Raw genomic sequence first — 18887 nt, 5'->3', positions numbered from 1 at the left:
ATATGCTCATGAGGGAAAGGGTTAAGGGTACATATTTTAGACAAAATGAAACCCTGCAAATTAATTTCAAAACCTCAACATCTGCTGCACAGCAGAATGAAATAAATTATTCATTTAACAGAACTATATTTTGCATGTCATGACTCAAGGTCAGACATTTTTACTTCTGATTTCTAAAAGATATTTACCTTTACCATTTTTGTTTAAATTTTCTATTGCTAACAAGAGCGATCAGTAATCACATGTGTCGCCTCATGATGGCCAATTTCATGTTGGGACAAATTTTGTGACAGACGGACAGACAGACGGACAGTGCACAACTAGACTTGGTACTGATCATTCCTGTAAAGTTTGGATAAAATTGCACCTGTAGTTTATGAGGAGTAGTCCGGACAAGCTTTTGCGTATCTGGCAACACACAGAAAAAAAACACATTTTTATCAAAGGGCCATAACTCGGCCAAAAATCATTCAACCGGAAAACCCGTGCAATATGCGCAAGGACTTGAGCTACAGATCAATCCTGTAAAGTTTCATTGAAATTGCATTAGTGGTATAAGAGAAGTAGTCCGGACAAACTTTAAAAATAAAAATTATTAAAGGGCCATAACTCAAACAAAAATCATTGAACCGGAAAATGCTGACAATATGCACAACTAGACTTGGTACTGATCATTCCTGTAAAGTTTGGAGGAAATTGCACCAGTAGTTTATGAGGAGTAGTCCGGACAAGCTTTTGTGTATCTGGCAACACACAGAAAAAAAACACCTTTTTATCAAAGGGCCATAACTCGGCCAAATATCATTCAACCGGAAAACCCGTGCAATATGCGCAAGGATTTGAGCTACAGATCAACCCTGTAAAGTTTCATTGAAATTGCATTAGTGGTATAAGAGAAGTAGTCCGGACAAACTTTAAAATTAAAAATTATTAAAGGGCCATAACTCTGACAAAAATCATTGAACCGGCAAATGCTGACAATATGCACAACTAGACTTGGTACTGATCATTCCTGTAAAGTTTGGATGTAATTGCACCAGTAGTTTATGAGGAGTAGTCCGGCCAAGTGACGGACGGACGGACAGACGGACGTACCAACTTTTGATATTTAAGAGGTAAATCAGCTCATTAACTACACCTGGACCAAAGTCCATAAGCAAAATCAGCTCATAAAATCAAACAAGAGGGCCATGATGGCCCTGAGGTCGCTCACCTGTATATAGGCCCCCCCACCCCCGTGCCAATTTTTACCCAAGGGCTTTTATTTGTTTATTTGAACAGACTTGGTAGACACCCATAAGAAGATGTTTCATGCTAAACATCTAAGTTCTAGCTCATTGGGTTTTTTAAAAGAAGATTTTTAAAGTTTTTACTATACACATATAGTTAAAAACAATGACACCCCTGGGGCAGGGCCAGTTTTGACCCCCAGGCTTTTATTTGAACAAACTTTGTAGATATTTACTTAAAGATGTTTCATGCTTAATATCTAAACTCTAGCTATTTAGGTTTTTTCAAAGAAGATTTTTAAGTTTTTGCTATACACATATAAGGAAAATCAATGACCCCCCGGGCGGGGCCAGTTTTGACCCCAGGGCTTTTATTTGAACATACTTGGTAGACACCCATTAGAACATGTTTCATGCTAAATATCTTAGCTCTAGCTCTTTGAGTTCTTTAAAAGAAGATTTTTTAAGTTTTTACTATATACATATAGGGAAAATCAATAACCCCCTGGGGCGGGTCAATTTTGACCCCAGGGCTTTTATTTGAACAAACGTGGTAGACACTCACTAGAAGATGTTTCATGCTTAATATCTTAGCTCTAGCTCTTTGGGTTCTTTAAAATAAGATTTTTTAAGCTTTTACTATATGCATATAGGGAAAATCAATGACCCCCTGGGGCGGGGCCAATTTTGACCAAAGGGCTTTTATTTGAACAAACTTTGTAGATATTCACTAGAAGATGTTTCATGCCAAATATCTAAGCTCTAGCTCTTAGGGTTCTTTAAAAGAAGATTTTTTAAGGTTTTACTATATGCATATAGGGAAAATCAATAACCCCCCGGGGCGGAGCCAATTTTGACCCCAGGGCTTTTATTTGAACAAACTTGGTAGACATTCACTAGAAGATGTTTCATGCCAAATATCTAAGCTCTAGCTCTTATGGTTCTTTAAAAGAAGATTTATTAAGTTTTTACTATATGCATATAGGGAAAATCAATGACCCCCCAGGGCGGGGCCAATTTTGACCCCAGGGCTTTTATTTGAACAAACTTGGTAGACATTCACTAGAAGATGTTTCATGCCAAATATCTAAGCTCTAGCTCTTATGGTTCTTTAAAAGAAGATTTTTTAAGGTTTTACTATATGCATATAGGGAAAATCAATGACCCCCCGGGGCGGGGCCAATTTTGACCCCAGGGCTTTTATTTGAACAAACTTTTTAGACACTCACTAGAAGATGTTTCATGCCAAATATCTTAGCTCTAGCTCTTTGGGTTCTTTAAAAGAAGAAGAGTTTTTAAGTTTTTACTATATGCATATAGGGAAAATCAATGACCCCCTGGGGCGGGGCCAATTTTGACCCCAGGGCTTTTATTTGAACAAACTTGGTAGACACCCACTAGAAGATGTTTCATGCCCAATATCTAAGCTCTAGCTCTTAGGGTTGTTTAAAAGAAGATATTTAAAGATTTTTCTTTCGGTTGCCATGGCAACCAGAGTTCTGCATGGAATTAAATTCTTTGAACAATTTTTAAAGGTGACCACCAAAGGAACATTCCTGTGAAGTTTGGATGAAATTGGCTCAGTGGTTTATGAGGAGATGTCATTTAAAGCAAAAAAAGTTTACGGACGACGGACGGACGGACGACGGACGGACGCCGGACGAAAAGCGATCACAAAAGCTCACCCTGTCACTTTGTGACAGGTGAGCTAAAAAATAGCTCTTAATTTGAATTTTATGAGCTTTTGTTCTTTATTTAACTACGGAATGAAGCTCATAAATATCAAATGTTTGCTCGGACGGACGGACAGACAGACGGACAGACAGACGACGGAGAAGTGATCCCTATATGTCGCCACTACTCCGTAGAGGCGACACAAAAAAATGCCTATTACTTTGGGAAATGTTAATGTTGTAACAACAAATATATTTGGAAAAAAATATTTCAAAACCTATTAAAACATTCACTTTTTTCAGACAAAACTTCACTCATGTTTATAAATGTTGTTCTTTTTTTCTTTATTTTAGTTTTTATATCATGGAGGCAAAATTGTAGATATATGTATACATGTATTTCAATTTCCACACAACTTTATTTACACATTTCATGTTGTTTTGTTTTTATGTCTCATACACAAATTTACAAGAAAGAACTGGGATACTGTATAATGCTTAAATACATTCTTCTCTTAAACCTCCAATTAAATTTTCAAACAAATTTCTAAACATATTAATAGCTTTCTTGCATTTTCAAAGCCATTATTTGCCTTTTTAAACCTCAGTCTAATTAGCAGATTTGTTAAAAATCTCTCAAGTCAATTCTTCAGCCGCTGTTTTATTTTCAACTTCATTTAATGATTTATACAGCAACTTAAAAAACCTTGTTGTCATTGAATCTATTTTATTTTCTCACAATACTGTCAAATAAAAACCGCCATTGGCAGCAGAATGCCTGATTTCTATTGACGAGAGAGCTGACACTTAAAACAGCCATTTTATCCCCTAATAATCTCATGGGGCGGCCATTGCTCGCACAGAAAAGGTAATAAATTTGAATGAGAGTCTGAGATTTTGATGAAGAATGTAGTAAATTAGTTAAATGCGATAAACACAAGTCTCTAATCTAATCCTGAAATTGCTTCTGCTATTTTAAGGCAAGTTTTCTTTCATATTTCAGGGAATTTCAGTTCAGATGAAGCCATATTAGTACGTCCTGTCCCTGCTGATTTTGTGAAATGGACTCTTGTCTTACATTAAACATGGAATGGTTCATTTTTTTACTTTCAGGATTTTAATGATCAAAATATTCAAAATGAGGGATGTTTAGGGTGGCCTGACTGTGATGGTCAGACTGGACTAATTAACTGCAGACTTACACCCTTTTCTGTCTATCCTGGGAAAATGTCCCTCAGAATTTTCTTTTTTCAATACAAGGTGTAAAATGTATAAAATGACTTAAGGACATTGAAAGGCTGGCTTGACTAAAAGGAAGGCACATTAGGGTGTCATGTTCCTTGCCAACATTCCAAGAGTTAACTTTGTAATAAACACTTAAATAAGCATATTTATCACACTCCTGTGCCGTTTTGCGGCTTCCGTAAAAATATTTGTATTGCACAGCCTTGCATATATTCTGATTTGACATCATTTTCGTTATACAAACATAATGTAACGATGCGCTAAATGTTAGCATAACAGTATAGGCACGTCATTGAAATTTTTTTCCACTTAAAACAGTCTTTATTATGGGTATGTGATAAATAGAATATTATATTTGTGTAGGTTCATTACTGAATTTATTGAACTTGTTGAATAGAATAATATTATACTTGCCAGAGGCTTGCATAATATAATTTTACTCAACCTATTCAATAAATCCAGTACTGTACTTACACTCATTCAATATCCTCTATATAACATGTATGTTAAACAATGAAGTTCATACCTGCAGCAATACCCACAAGGAGAACACACATCCAACCTGACCACGCATCATGAGCTCCCTTGAGATACTCGAAGCAGCCATCTTGTTTTTTCTTCACCACCTGTCTGTGTCGCATACGGTCTCGCGCCACATCTCGTAACCAGTCTATTGTGTGGAAATCTTCATACTGTCCTATACCTGGTGGCAGGTCATCCAATGTGTCCATAAGACTTGAAGATCCTAAAATAAGACAAAAAAGTTGGATCAATCTCTTAGGGAGAGATAAAACTTAAGAAATATAAATAACAAGTAAAGGTTATGCATTATTCACCATCAAAATGACATTTTGCATGTTTTTATTCAGTTTGTACTATTCTAGCATGATTTTTACTATTCTTACAACAATACTAATTTACCTTGTCCATGCTGTATCATAACTCAATCCATATGAAATATTTGCTTCTTGATATCATAACTAAAACTATATTACATGTTTACTTCTTTTATCATAACTTTACCTTTATGAATTGTTGGCTTCTTATATCATCACTAGATACATATGAAATGTTTACTTCTTGTATCATAACTAAATCTATATGAAATGTTTGCTTCTTGTATCATAACTAAATCTATATGAAATGTTTGCTTCTTGTATCATAACTAAATCTATATGAAATGTTTGCTTCTTGTATCATAACTAAATCTATATGAAATGTTTGCTTCTTGTATCATAACTAAATCTATATGAAATGTTTACTTCTTATATTATAACATTATCTTCATGAAATGTTTGCTTCTTTTATCAGCAATCAAATCCATATGAAATGATTACTGTGTACATCATAACCAACTCTATGTTTGATTCCTCATGTTACAAAACTTTAATTGGAGCAAAATTTGTTGACACACTAGAACATGCTCTAATGTAACTGTGCTTCAATGCATTAAAAATCACACTTTTCAAGCCTAAATTTATAAAATCATATCAATAATTGTTTACTTCTTGCAAAAACCAAAATTTAATTTTAATATATTTCATTTTAAAGCTGACAGCAGCGATTTGTCAATGCAATAATTTTTTCCGCCAGAGCATACAAATCTGAAGATTTTACTGCTTTTAATGAAGCAGAAATCTCTTGTTTCTGTCAGACTTCTTACGGTAACAATTCTGAGACGTATATCATTATCTTTATTCTTATCTCATAGATAAATCAATATATTCATTGTCCAAGTAAATACATGCTTCTTAACCTGCTAAATTTTTCGAATTTTAATATCAAAATATGAAAACGGAGCTACCAATTTAACATTATAGAGCCACAGTTAGACTGCACAAATGTCCTTGAAGAAAGCAGTGATCAATCCATTAAAACATTGAGTTATATGAAGTAAGTGGTTTAATCTTTGTTTCCGGCAAAAACTAATATGAACAATTACTAAGGGAGATTAATTATTTGAGTTTAAAGCTAACAATTGAGTGAAATCCATTCAAGAAGAAACGTGTTAACCAGCTAATAACACCCTGCACAAATATGGGGTGGGTCTATTATTATAACAGCTTGTTCATTGCCTTTTTAAGTTGCAATGCACAACAACATGTGACATCAGTGTTTAACTGTTAACCAACAGGAATCATAATCAAGTTTCCTTTGCCATCAGTATAGAGCTAGGTCAGCCTGCACATCCATGCAGTAATTCTGGCAAGGCTTTACACTGTTGGCTGCCGGGTTTGGGTTTGGTGCCTTCTTGATGCCCTACTTGGGTGTGTCGGGGGACTGCGTCCTGTGAACGTTGCCTTTACCTTGTTGATCTTTCTTCTTGATTTTTGACTTTAAATTTTCATCTTGATATCCCTGGACAGTCACAAAAATGAATGCTTGCCAAGTCCAAGAAATTCAGCAGAGTAAGGGTTAACATAACATCTGGGAGAATAATCTTTCTATTGGTATAGCAAGGGATCAAACTTTCCATCCCTGCAATTGTATCAAGACAATTATCTAAAACCAATGGATCATGCACCAGTCTGATCAATATTTCCCGACCCTGTATGATCAATACTATAAATATTAACAGCATAATGTCTTTTATACTAGCTGATTATGACAGCGAACTATTTCCGCCTGAAAAAATAATGTTCCCAAACGAGCTTGCGGCACTCTTCACAGAAAAGACGTAAAATTTTACATTTCTTCTCCTCACGAGAAAGGAAACATGAAACCAAGTGAGCAACGAATTAATGTGATTTTACCAGGACAATGGGCAGGAATATAAACACCATTAGCAATAAACTACAGACAAGAGATTTTATTTCAGTGGAAAACTCAAGTTTATTACTAAAGGAAATGTATTAGCGGCTATTCTGGTTACCATCCATGTTACCGAGAAGCTCTATATTATAGTGTGCCTTTAACTTCCTATAACATATCTCTATATTCCTTAGCAACAACATACAAGCACTAAATAACATACGTTCTATACCTTTCTATAACATTGCTTAATAACATTTTATTCTGTCTGAAGACATCACTTAATAATGTTATATTCTATATGCTCTCAGAACCCTTACTTAATAACAGTTCATTCAATTCAACTCAGAGATCATGCAAAGGGATGATTGCTTTTACTTTAAGATTGTACTTCAATGCTTTAAAGAAACTTTTATGAATTTTAGATAATTGCTTTGTTTTTCCTTTTTTTTTTTTTAGTTGGGTTTTTAGTTTAACTGACATTTTTAGTTATGGTCTGACATTCACAATACTAGTGAAGGAAGACCTCAAATGACTTTCCATGTATTATTTCAGTGACTAGTGGGCACCACCAACATTCCGTAAGCAAACTTTTAAAGTAAAAAATGGGATTCATACCCATAGTGGTGAAGGGCTTGTTAAAAATCCCTGCAATCTGACAAGACTGACTATACCAGCCTGAGCATCCCTCTGGCCTGACCAGACTCTATGTCAGTCTGAAATGCCTACAATCTGACAAGACTCTAGGCCATCCTGAACATCACTGAAGTCTGACCAGACTTTAGGTCAGTCTGTACATCTCTGAAGTCTGACCAGACCCAATCCAGCCTGAACATCACTGCCGTCTGACCAAACTTTAGGCCAGCCTTATAATCTCTGAAGTTTGACCAGACTTGAACATCTATGAAGTCTGACCAGACCCTATGTCAGCCTAAAATGCCTGCAGTCTGACCAGACTCTATGTCAGTAGCCTGAAATGCCTGCAGTCTGACCAGACTCTATGTCAGTAGCCTGAAATGCCTACAGTCTGACCAGACTCTATGTCAGCCTGAAATGCCTACAGTCTGACCAGACTCTATGTCAGTAGCCTGAAATGCCCACAGTCTGACCAGACTCTATGTTAGCCTGAATGCCTACAGTCTGAGTAGACTCTATGTCAGCCTGAAATGCCTACAGTCTGACCAGACTCTATGTCAGTAGCCTGAAATGCCCACAGTCTGACCAGACTCCATGTCAGCCTAAATTGACCACGGTCGGACCAGACTCTATGTCAGCCTGAAATGCCTACAGTCTGACAAGACTCTATGTCAGCATGAAAATGCCTGCAGCCTGACCAAAACTCTATGTCAGCCTGAAATGCCTACGGTCTGACAAGACTCTATGTCAGCCTGAAATGCCTGCAGTCTGACAAGACTCTATGTCAGTAGCCTGAAATGCCTGCAGTCTGACCAGACTCTATGTCAGCCTGATGCCTACAGTCTGTCAGCCTGAAATGCCTACAGTCTGACCAAACTCTATGTCAGCCTGAAATGCCTACGGTCTGACAAGACTCTATGTCAGCCTGAAATGCCTACAGTCTGACAAGACTCTATGTCAGCCTGAAATGCCTACGGTCTGACAAGACTCTATGTCAGCCTGAAATGCCTACAGTCTGACAAGACTCTATGTCAGCCTGAAATGCCTGCTGTCTGACAAGACTCTATGTCAGCCTGAAATGCCTGCAGTCTGTCAGCCTGAAATGCCTACAGTCTGACCAAACTCTATGTCAGCCTGAAATGCCTACAGTCTGACAAGACTCTATGTCAGCCTGAAAGCCTACAGTCTGACAAGACTCTATGTCAGCCTGAAATGCCTGCAGTCTGACCAGACTCTATGTCAGCCTGAAATGCCTGCAGTCTGACCATGTCAGCCTGAAATGCCTACAGTCTGACCAGACTCTAAGCCAGCCTGAACATCCCTGAAGTCCGACCATATTGTACATTATATTCAGCACAATTTAATTATTTTCATACTTTAATCCCTTGATATATCTATCAACTTTTCCACAATCAAAACAGATCAAATCTATTATACAAATTCAGCAAGGGTCTAAAGCTTACAGCCTATATAAATAGGATCAAGTGAAGTGGCTGACAGGTTTTAACAGTAAATGCACAAACAAACATTACCATCCTACTTCAGCTCACGTTATATCTCAAACAGAGCTTTAAACAGATCTCTATTTGATAGTGTTTGATTTCCTAGAATAGCAGACTTCTGTGAACTGGAGAGCTCTTCAGCAAATTCTGTACATGACAGATTGCAATATAACACTGTAATCAGTCAGTCTACCAGGAAAATGTATTAACAACAACTAAATCTTGATTTCCTTGAATTCTTTAAGACCACTTTGTCAGGGATTTCTTTTTCTTGCCTAGTATGATTTTGAACACTTTTTTGTCAGTTTTGTATGTATATCTTACTAGCTTTGACTTATTTTCGGTAAAATGTGTGCTTTTAATTCCATGTAAACATGCAAAACTTTGAAAAAATTTGACACATAACTAATATATACATTTTTATAAAGAATAGATATGGGGGAAAAGTTACATTGAGAAAATCAACTATTTGAAGTTTGACACATGTATAGAAGTTCTACTGTACATGATCTTCCATGTTTGAAATGAAATACATATTTAACTCTTAAAATACTGTAAATTTAAAGAATTTTTCCAAGCTTCCACTTCTGGAACTGGTCATTATCAATTTTAGGGATATCATATCAAGATGAAAATTTAAAAAGTAAGTCAGCGAAGAGCATCAACTGCACAAGTATATTTTTACAACTTACATTCAGCCAAACCAACTTGTCAAATTCCTTTCCACTAATCCTCATTAAGATTCCAACTCAAAACTTCCAGTATCTCTTTCCCTCCCACAAACCTTACAACACCATCGTGTTAATCATAATTCATAATAAAACCAAGTCATTTAAACTTATTCCATTAAAAGACTCCAATTTTAATGCTATATTAACCGATATGTTACTGACATAACAGACATATTATTTCATGTCTATATAGACTGTTGTTGACAGATGTTGACATTATTTTATCTAGATTTATTTCATTCAAGCTCTGATGCTGTATTATTGTAACATAAACAATTTGTCCTCTATGTAACATCAGCACAATGAAAATTTTAATTCTTTGAACCAGTAACCTATATAACATCATGACAAACTGGGTGGGGTATGTTCTAGACTTGTTCATCTTTCAAAATGGTCAAACCATTTATGATTTTTAAGGATGTAATGACTGAGTAGCAACCAGTAGCGAACAGTGGAGACCATGATCAGACCGCAAAGATGTGTTGGCTGATTTTGGTCTGCAGTTACTGTATAGGTAGAATATGTTGCTACAAGTTGACTAAAGGTTACAAACTTGTAAGTCATTTCATGAGTTTGGAGGATAGTGCAGGAAATTCAAAAAGTGACCACAAATTCTTTGACAATTGCTTATATAGAAGAAACATACTTTATACATGGCAATGTAATTCAAAAGTCATACCTGACAAAAAAACGTTTAATTTTCATCAAGGTGGTAGGTAATTGAGCTTGGCACAGTATTATTGTAACTGGACATCGTGCCTCACAATTTCCAGTGTCAAGATAATTAATGTACTAACTTATGTATATAAAGAATTGAATGAAGGACACAGGAAAGAACAGGGTTCTACTGCTATCTTATAGAAAGTCTATGATTATTAGTTTAATTGGAAAGTAATATGAAGGATTATTTTGACACTTAATTTGTACTAATCATATTGTTATTTTCAAAGTTTCAAGTTGCTAAATGATCATTATGGTAAAATTAATCAGTTAGTCAAATGTTTGGTTTGGTTTTATGGCACACCAACACAATTTAGATTATATGGCGTTGAAACAGGAAAGATGATATTGGTTTACCTTGTAAGTAAGTAATACCAGGGTAAGAAACCACTTCACTTGCTGGAACTTGCATAGACTCCAGTAATTCAAAGCCATTTAGGCATCTGATCTCTGATAAACTGCGGATGCAATTCTGATGCCTCAATCCTTAAGGCAACTGTCAGCTACCAGGGTGGGGATTTTTAGTCTTTGTGACCTTGACCATGAGCATATGAAACTCGCCTTACTTGAGGGTACACTTCATTCATCTGAGATAACAATACTTCAGATATCTACGACTTCTGTCAATGTTTATAAAATTCCACAAATATTTGACTGTAAAGAACTTAATAAAAAAGTGACATATAATGTCCAGGGTATTTTCTCACTATGACACCAGGGGTAGATAGATATAAGGCCGCATTCTCAATCCAAAATAGAATCATTTTTCCCAATTTCAATATAAATATTCCCCATAGCTGCCAAAAACTGAAACTTTTTCAATTTTTGACAAATTAACCTTTAACAGTTTCGACATGTTTATTTGATCATACACTATGAATATAGAAATTTTAAAAGCCATAAATATGAGTTTTTCAAAAAAAAAATTAAATTCCTGAAACTGCCCAGAAAAATGTCTCTTTTTTCCCCAATTCAAGCAAGGAGCCTTTTCCCATGTCAGCGGTGAAATATGCCGATATTTGACATTGAAATTTTTTTATCATAATTAAAAGTATTTATTCGAGCATGCACTTAAACCTTTAAATTTTTCATTCAATATACTTTTTGTCTGTCTTCCATTTACTACAATAATCAACTTTCAGCAAATAAGGTAAATTTCATATCCATCCTGATCATTACATTTAAGAGATTATGCAATTTTGTCCTGTAATGCCAAGATGAATATGCAAACACCTTCATTATATTGGCATTATAAGATCATTTTATATTCTAATCTGTAGGAAGAACGGACAAATAGAAAATTGATTTTTTTTTATGTTGCAATCAGCAGGCAGCATTATTCTTGTCACACCGCAAAGAGAGGGCCGCAATCATTTCAGTAATTTCGGAATAATCACAAAACAAATATCAGAGTATTGGAATATTTGGTCAATACATTTTGACGTCTTTATTCTAATTAAAAACGCAGGTGAATGGATTAGCAATACTCTATATTGATTCTGTTAAGACAAATTAACAAGGGTGATTGGACTAAAGATCAATGTTGCTTAAAGTGGAGAGACACGCAAACATTTTCATTATACAAAACAGGTGTATCATGCAACAAAGAATATTCCAAGGGAAGGGATTTCAATATCAAAACTCTCAACATTATTGAGCTTCAGGTCAGGCTGCAATATACCAAGATGATCACTTATGGTTCCTGTAGGTTAAGCCTTAAACTTGATAGCTGTAAAGCTCTAAGTCTAACAGCTTAAACTTAATAGCTGTAAAGCTCAGAGTAAGTCTAACAGCTTAAACTTGATAGCTGTAAAGCTCTAAGTCTAACAGCTTAAACTTGATAGCTGTAAAGCTCTAAGTCTAACAGCTTAAATTTAATAGCTGTAAAGCTCAGAGTAAGTCTAACAGCTTAAACGTGATAGCTGTAAAGCTCTAAGTCTAACAGCTTAAACTTGATAGCTGTAAAGCTCTATGTCAAACAGCTTAAACTTGATAGCTGTAAAGATCTATGTCTAACTGGCAAAACATACTTTATCAATTTTAATTATTGTATGATTTTTGTTGTTTTCATAATCTAATTAACTCTTAACACTAAATATCTAAAGTTTAAATGGCTTTGTCCATATTTCATCTTTGACAAAACCATTCACCAGTTTTTGTGAAAAATTTCAAGACAAGTATTATTAACCCAATGTGACCAAATAGCAAACAGCGCAGTCATTATGATCCAATGGTAGAGAAGTGCTGGCTGATCTATGTCTGCACAGTGGTTGTATGGTTAAGCTACAGTCTCACTTACATCCCGGCAGAGCCCCGGCAGAGCCCCGGTAGACGTCCGGGGTGATCCGGGAACTACCGGGGTACAACCGGGAACAACCGGGGTACATCCGTAACTCTGCCGGCAACGTCCTGGATGATCCGGGATGATCCGGGAACATCCGGCATTCGACCCCGGATGGAATAAAATATTTAATATCACGGGGGTGGTCCGGGATGATCCGGGAAGGTATAGCTTTTTGCCGGTTCAATCCTTAGCTCTGCCGGGAACGACTGGGGTTATACCGGGAAAGCACCGTAGCTCTGCCGGCACAAACCGGGGATGATCCGGGGTATGATATAGCCGGTGGAGCTACGGTAGAGCTACGGTAGAGCCCCGGTATATGCCGGCAGAGCCCCGGTAACTACAGGCAGAGCCCCGGAGGATAAAGGTAGAGCTACGGTTGATCCCGGTAGAGCCCCGGCAAAGCCCGGATCATTTCAAAAGAATAAGGACAATTTGCGATGATTGCACTTGATTGTATTAAAAGCCTTCCCATTTCTCTTCTATCCAGTATAGCATAAGGATTTTTCAGAAAATCATCATGAATTACTATTTTCTGGAACAATAGATACTAATATTAAATAAAAATTATGTATCAATGTTATCATTTTCGGGCATTTTCAATCCACCAGGGTTCTACCGGGGCTCTGCCTGGATCGTCCTGGGCTCTGCCGGGACTCTGCCTGGATCGACCGGGGCTTCGGCCTGGGTCAACGGGGGCTTCTTCCGGCGTCATCCGGAACGACCGGGGAAGCACCGGCATGAACCGTAGCTTCACCTGGGCTCTGCCTGGATGATCCGGGGCGCATCCTGGGTGGTTAGTTGGGAACTACCGTAGTGCTGCCGGGGTAAGTGTGACCGCAACAATAATTTCATCCCGGATCGTCCCGGATCATCCCGGTAACTTACCGGGATGGTCCTGGGCTCTGCCGGGAGTAAGTGAGACCGAGGCTTTAGATTCAGACACTAAAAGAAGGCCAAGGGTTCAGGAGACAGAGCTTAAGTAATTTCTCAACAACTTTATGAGTAATTTTACTTACAAACATTATTCATTCAGGTTCAGTATTTTCTGACCAAAGGCCGTCTAAAATCAGTTTCACTTCCTGTAGAAGTTACAGGGAAGAACTGAATATACAAAGAATTTTCAGAGGTCACTTTAAGCTTACAAACTGAAATCTAAGAATGTCATTTGCCATTCAAAAATAAAATGTAATGGACAGTTCTTAACATTCTAAAATAAAATTTTAAGGGAAGTTTTTAAATGAAATATAAAGGATAATTCTTGACATAATGAAAAAAAAATAATGTAAAGGATAGTTCTTGCCATTATAAAATAAAATGTAAAGGATAGTTCTAAAATAAAATGTACAGAACAGAATTGTTTCTCTAGTTTTCTTGTTATTATACCCTAGCATTAGCTTATCTTAAAGAACTATCAGATTTGTTCCTGTATTCAGAAAAGTACAACTTCTTACATAAATCAAATGGTTACTAGCAATTACAGGGCTTTGAAAGGAATTAATCAATACACTAAGGAGAACAAAATACCAAGACAAACTTGCCAAGACTTTTACAAATATTTTTAGTTTGGGGTTTAAAGTCACCCAGACATTGTTAAGTTCACAATGTGTTTTCTATCTAAGGTTTAGATATGTAAAAATAAGTAAGATTTTACTATTATGATTGTTTACCCTTAATGGCTGGAATCGAAAGTGATTATTCTTTGCCATCAGTAAAGAGCCAAGCCAGCCTGGCTCATCAGTGTAGTACGTCTGACCATGATTTATACTGTCTATGTTGCACAAAATTCTCATTCTGATATTGAAATCATAAACTGTTCCAAATTCTATTATACATATTTAGCAGAATGTAGACTTTAAACTTGCAGACCTTTTGTCTTCGCAACAGCAGGTGTCAAATGCTGTGTGGCAGCTGTAAAAAGTTGCCCCATACTTCACTTCAGTGTTGTCACATTTTTCTGGTCCTTCAGGATCATTGATTCCAGCACTTAAGTGTTAAAAATTGAGTACCACTCATGCCGGTGCTAGGGGGCGAAAGGGATCTTGCACTTTCTCATTATTCCTCATGTACAGACTCAATCAAACCGAGTCTGCAAATTTCATGTAATTTTGTTGTGATTAACTTGCTTCAGAGTGATCACACTCAAAGTTGGTCCAGATTTTTAGATCAGATATTTAGTTTGAAATAACAATCTATATCATTATTTAATGTACATACCAAAAATTCTTCACATCAGAACATGTAATCAACATTTACCTTAATTAATTATGATTGAAACTATTGTAATATGAACCTAATATTGAAATTCAATAAAAACCAAAATTGTAGTATCAAACTTGTAAACTTGTATTTTAAAGCTTATTAAATACTAAGGCCAGCTAATTAAATCGCCAACTTAATTAAATGAACTAAATAATTGTTGCTACTGCAGGCAGTTTTGATATATTAATGTAACAGCTGTGGAGGATAGGTACCCTCACATTACTGTATTTAGTTTAACAATACTTCATCAAAATGATGATAAAATTCTGTTGAAAATTTATAACAAGAGGGCCATGATGGCCCTGAGGTCGCTCACCTGTATATAGGCCCCCCCACCCACCCCCGGGCCAATTTTTACCCAAGGGCTTTTATTTGTTTATTTGAACAGACTTGGTAGACACCGCATAAGAAGATGTTTCATGCTAAACATCTAGCTCATTGGGTTTTTTTAAAAGAAGATTTTTAAAAGTTTTTACTATACACATATAGTTAAAAACAATGACACCCCTGGGGCAGGGCCAGTTTTTGACCCCGGGGCTTTTATTTGAACAAACTTTGTAGATATTTACTTAAAGATGTTTCATGCTTAATATCTAAACTCTAGCTATTTGGGTTTTTTCAAAGAAGATTTTTAAGTTTTTGCTATACACATATAAGGAAAATCAATGACCCCCCCCCGGGCGAGGCCAGTTTTGACCCCAGGGCTTTTATTTGAACATACTTGGTAGACACCCATTAGAACATGTTTCATGCTAAATATCTTAGCTCTAGCTTATTGAGTTCTTTAAAAGAAGATTTTTTAAGTTTTTACTATATGCATATAGGGAAAATCAATGACCCCCTGGGGCGGGGCCAATTTTGACCCCAGGGCTTTTATTTGAACAAACTTGGTAGACGCTCATTAGAAGATGTTTCATGCTTAATATCTTAACTCTAGCTCTTTGGGTTCTTTAAAGGAAGATTTTTTAAGTTTTTACTATATGCATATAGGGAAAATCAATGACCCCCTGGGGCGGGGCCAATTTTGACCCCAGGGCTTTTATTTGAACAAACTTGGTAGACATTCACTAGAAGATGTTTCATGCTTAATATCTAAGCTCTAGCTCTTACGGTTCTTTAAAAGAAGATTTTTTAAGTTTTTACTATATGCATATAGGGAAAATCAATGACCCCCTGGGGCGGGGCCTATTTTAACCCCAGGGCTTTTATTTGAACAAACTTGGTAGACACTCACTAGAAGATGTTTCATGCCAAATATCTTAGCTCTAGCTCTTTGGGTTCTTTAAAAGAAGATTTTTTAAGTTTTTACTATATGCATATAGGGAAAATCAATGACCCCCTGGGGCGGGGCCAATTTTGACCCCAGGGCTTTTATTTGAACAAACTTGGTAGACACTCACTAGAAGATGTTTCATGCCAAATATCTAAGCTCTAGCTCTTAGGGTTGTTTAAAAGAAGATATTTAAAGATTTTTCTTTCGGTTGCCATGGCAACCAGAGTTCTGCATGGAATTAAATTCTTTGAACAATTTTTAAAGGTGACCACCAAAGGAACATTCCTGTGAAGTTTGGATGAAATTGGCTTAGTGGTTTATGAGGAGATGTCATTTAAAGCAAAAGTTTACGGACGGACGACGGACGGACGACGGACGGACGGACGGACGGACGCCGGACGAAAAGCGATCACAAAAGCTCACCCTGTCACTTTGTGACAGGTGAGCTAAAAATTAAATGCTAAAATATACAACCATAGTAACGAAGGATTGGGTTTGCCTGTTTTTTTTTTGCTATAGATTCAGTCTCACAGGAACTAGGGATTGGGTATGCAGTCCTTTTTAAAATTCCAACAGATTTATCAAAGTTTAACACAAACTGAGTGACTGTTTATTTCTTTAATATAAGTTACCCTTGAAAACTGATTATTTCTTCCCACATGTTTATTATCTTTAACCATCCTAGATATTTCATATTTTCGCATTTAGTGAACAGATTTTCCTGTCATAAATATTATCACAAAAAAAACTAAGGTTCTTTTACACAGCATGATGTCAAGAACATGTTTTTGCATGAGTTGAATCCTAACCAAATCATTCATAAGAAAGTTAAAGCAGATAGGGCATAAAGAATTATAATCTCGATTATATGTCATAATATTTGGTAAAACTTGGTGAAATTCCCCAATAAGGCTCTAGAATATACTTTTCCCATTTAAGGTTTATCCTTTGTTTTAGATACATACGGTAACTTATTTGATTGCAATATTTAAATATATTCTAAGAAAGAACTTGAGCACTAAATTCAGAAACCAACAGCATAAAATTTGCTGAAAATAAGTAGACATGTTTTGCCATTGAAATACTTTAAAACTTTATTATCATTTCAAGTCTAAAGACAAAACATGTTTCAAAAACAAAGCAAAAGACAATTATAAAACCCAAAGACAATAATCAAAGCCAAATTCAAGAAATAAAAAGAAAGGACTACACAACAAGTCAATTAGCGACTCACCATCCTCGTTGTGTTTCACACCATCAAGATCCTCGTAATTATGTCTCAATGTGTTGTAAATGCTTTTTATCTTTCCAACAGCCGCGGAATCCATAGTTTCTGTGGCACGAAAACTGAGCTTGTGAACTTTAATGAACGTCTAACAATGTTTATTCAAATCTGTGTTCATTTTCAGAAACTTTTAACTTTTACAAAAGACTATTTATGCTTATTCCAAATTGCATCCATATTTAGATGAAACAAACAAATTAACTGTATTTGGGATGAAATTATGAACTTTCCATGTTCTGCTTGCTCATCCACCTTTGGCACTAGATACTCCTGCTAAAAACTCCACGTCAATCTTATTGTTTGAGTGTTTATCCCATTTCTTATAAATAGCGGTCACTTAATGATTTCAATTAGCAAGTGTATAAAAGATAAACCGACCTCAATAACAACAGAGCTTTCATTTCAGAATAATTCTTCCGATAACATTATTGTATATATTATATATTATAGAAGTTTTATGAACAATTTGATTTTACAGTGTAACATTGTATTATAATTCGTTCACTGCCTGTCTGTGTACATGTATACATATTATCCGTTATCTTTATTTCTGATACAGATTAAAATCTCATATATTGTAGTAGAAAATATCTTATTATTATTAATTCTATAATACAGTCTGGAGGAATTTTAATTGAAGTATATAACATATTTATTTAGTTTATAGAAAAGTAAGAACATCATAGTATTAGTGTGGACTGACCTTTCAAGGATTTTCATTATAAGATTTATTTAGATAATAACCAGGGTGGTTTTTTTTAGCAAATTCATTCATTAAATAAATACCTTGAAGTTACCTTTACTTCAATATGATTTCAGTAACTATTTGTTGGGTGTCTTATGAAATTTAATAACAAATGCAACTATATGCCCATTAGCACATTTAAGACTTCAATGTAACACATATGTAACCTTTAATCTCGCTGGAACAGGAAGTAATTAACCTTTATGGGAGCCACTCTGGCCAGTGTGCATTAAAGCCATGCAGTGGCTTAGTGGTTAAGGTGTCTTCTTCTCATTCTAAGAATGATAGGTTCAAGCCTTACTAAGGTCATCACAATTCTTCCTCAAATGACACTAAAGTACTGGCTTAGAGGTTATAAAACACTTATTCTGAATTCTGTCTTGAATCTCAGGATTTTCATTGGTCAATATACATTCTATGCTTGTTTCTAACCAATCAAGTACCTGAGATTTGAGTTGGAGTATAGAAAAGTTCTCTATAACCTTAAACCCTGG

The 18887-nt window shown here is 35.8% G+C and overlaps 1 protein-coding gene across 2 annotated transcripts in view; it reads right to left on the bottom strand.

Moving 5' to 3' along the window:
- Positions 1–18887, bottom strand: part of LOC132717193 (H(+)/Cl(-) exchange transporter 4-like) — an 83704-nt gene that overhangs the window by 43847 nt on the left and 20970 nt on the right. For both annotated transcript variants that reach the window (XM_060700649.1, XM_060700718.1), the window contains exon 3: positions 4674–4892. In XM_060700649.1, coding sequence (XP_060556632.1) covers positions 4674–4892 — 219 coding nt within the window. The remainder of the gene's footprint in view (positions 1–4673; positions 4893–18887) is intronic.

The sequence above is a fragment of the Ruditapes philippinarum genome, unplaced genomic scaffold, assembly GCF_026571515.1.
Source record: "Ruditapes philippinarum isolate M1 unplaced genomic scaffold, ASM2657151v2 ctg4650_1_1_1_1, whole genome shotgun sequence".
Taxonomy (NCBI): domain Eukaryota; kingdom Metazoa; phylum Mollusca; class Bivalvia; order Venerida; family Veneridae; genus Ruditapes; species Ruditapes philippinarum.
Note: the sequence above shows the minus strand (reverse complement) of the source record. Positions and strands in the feature narration are given on the sequence as shown.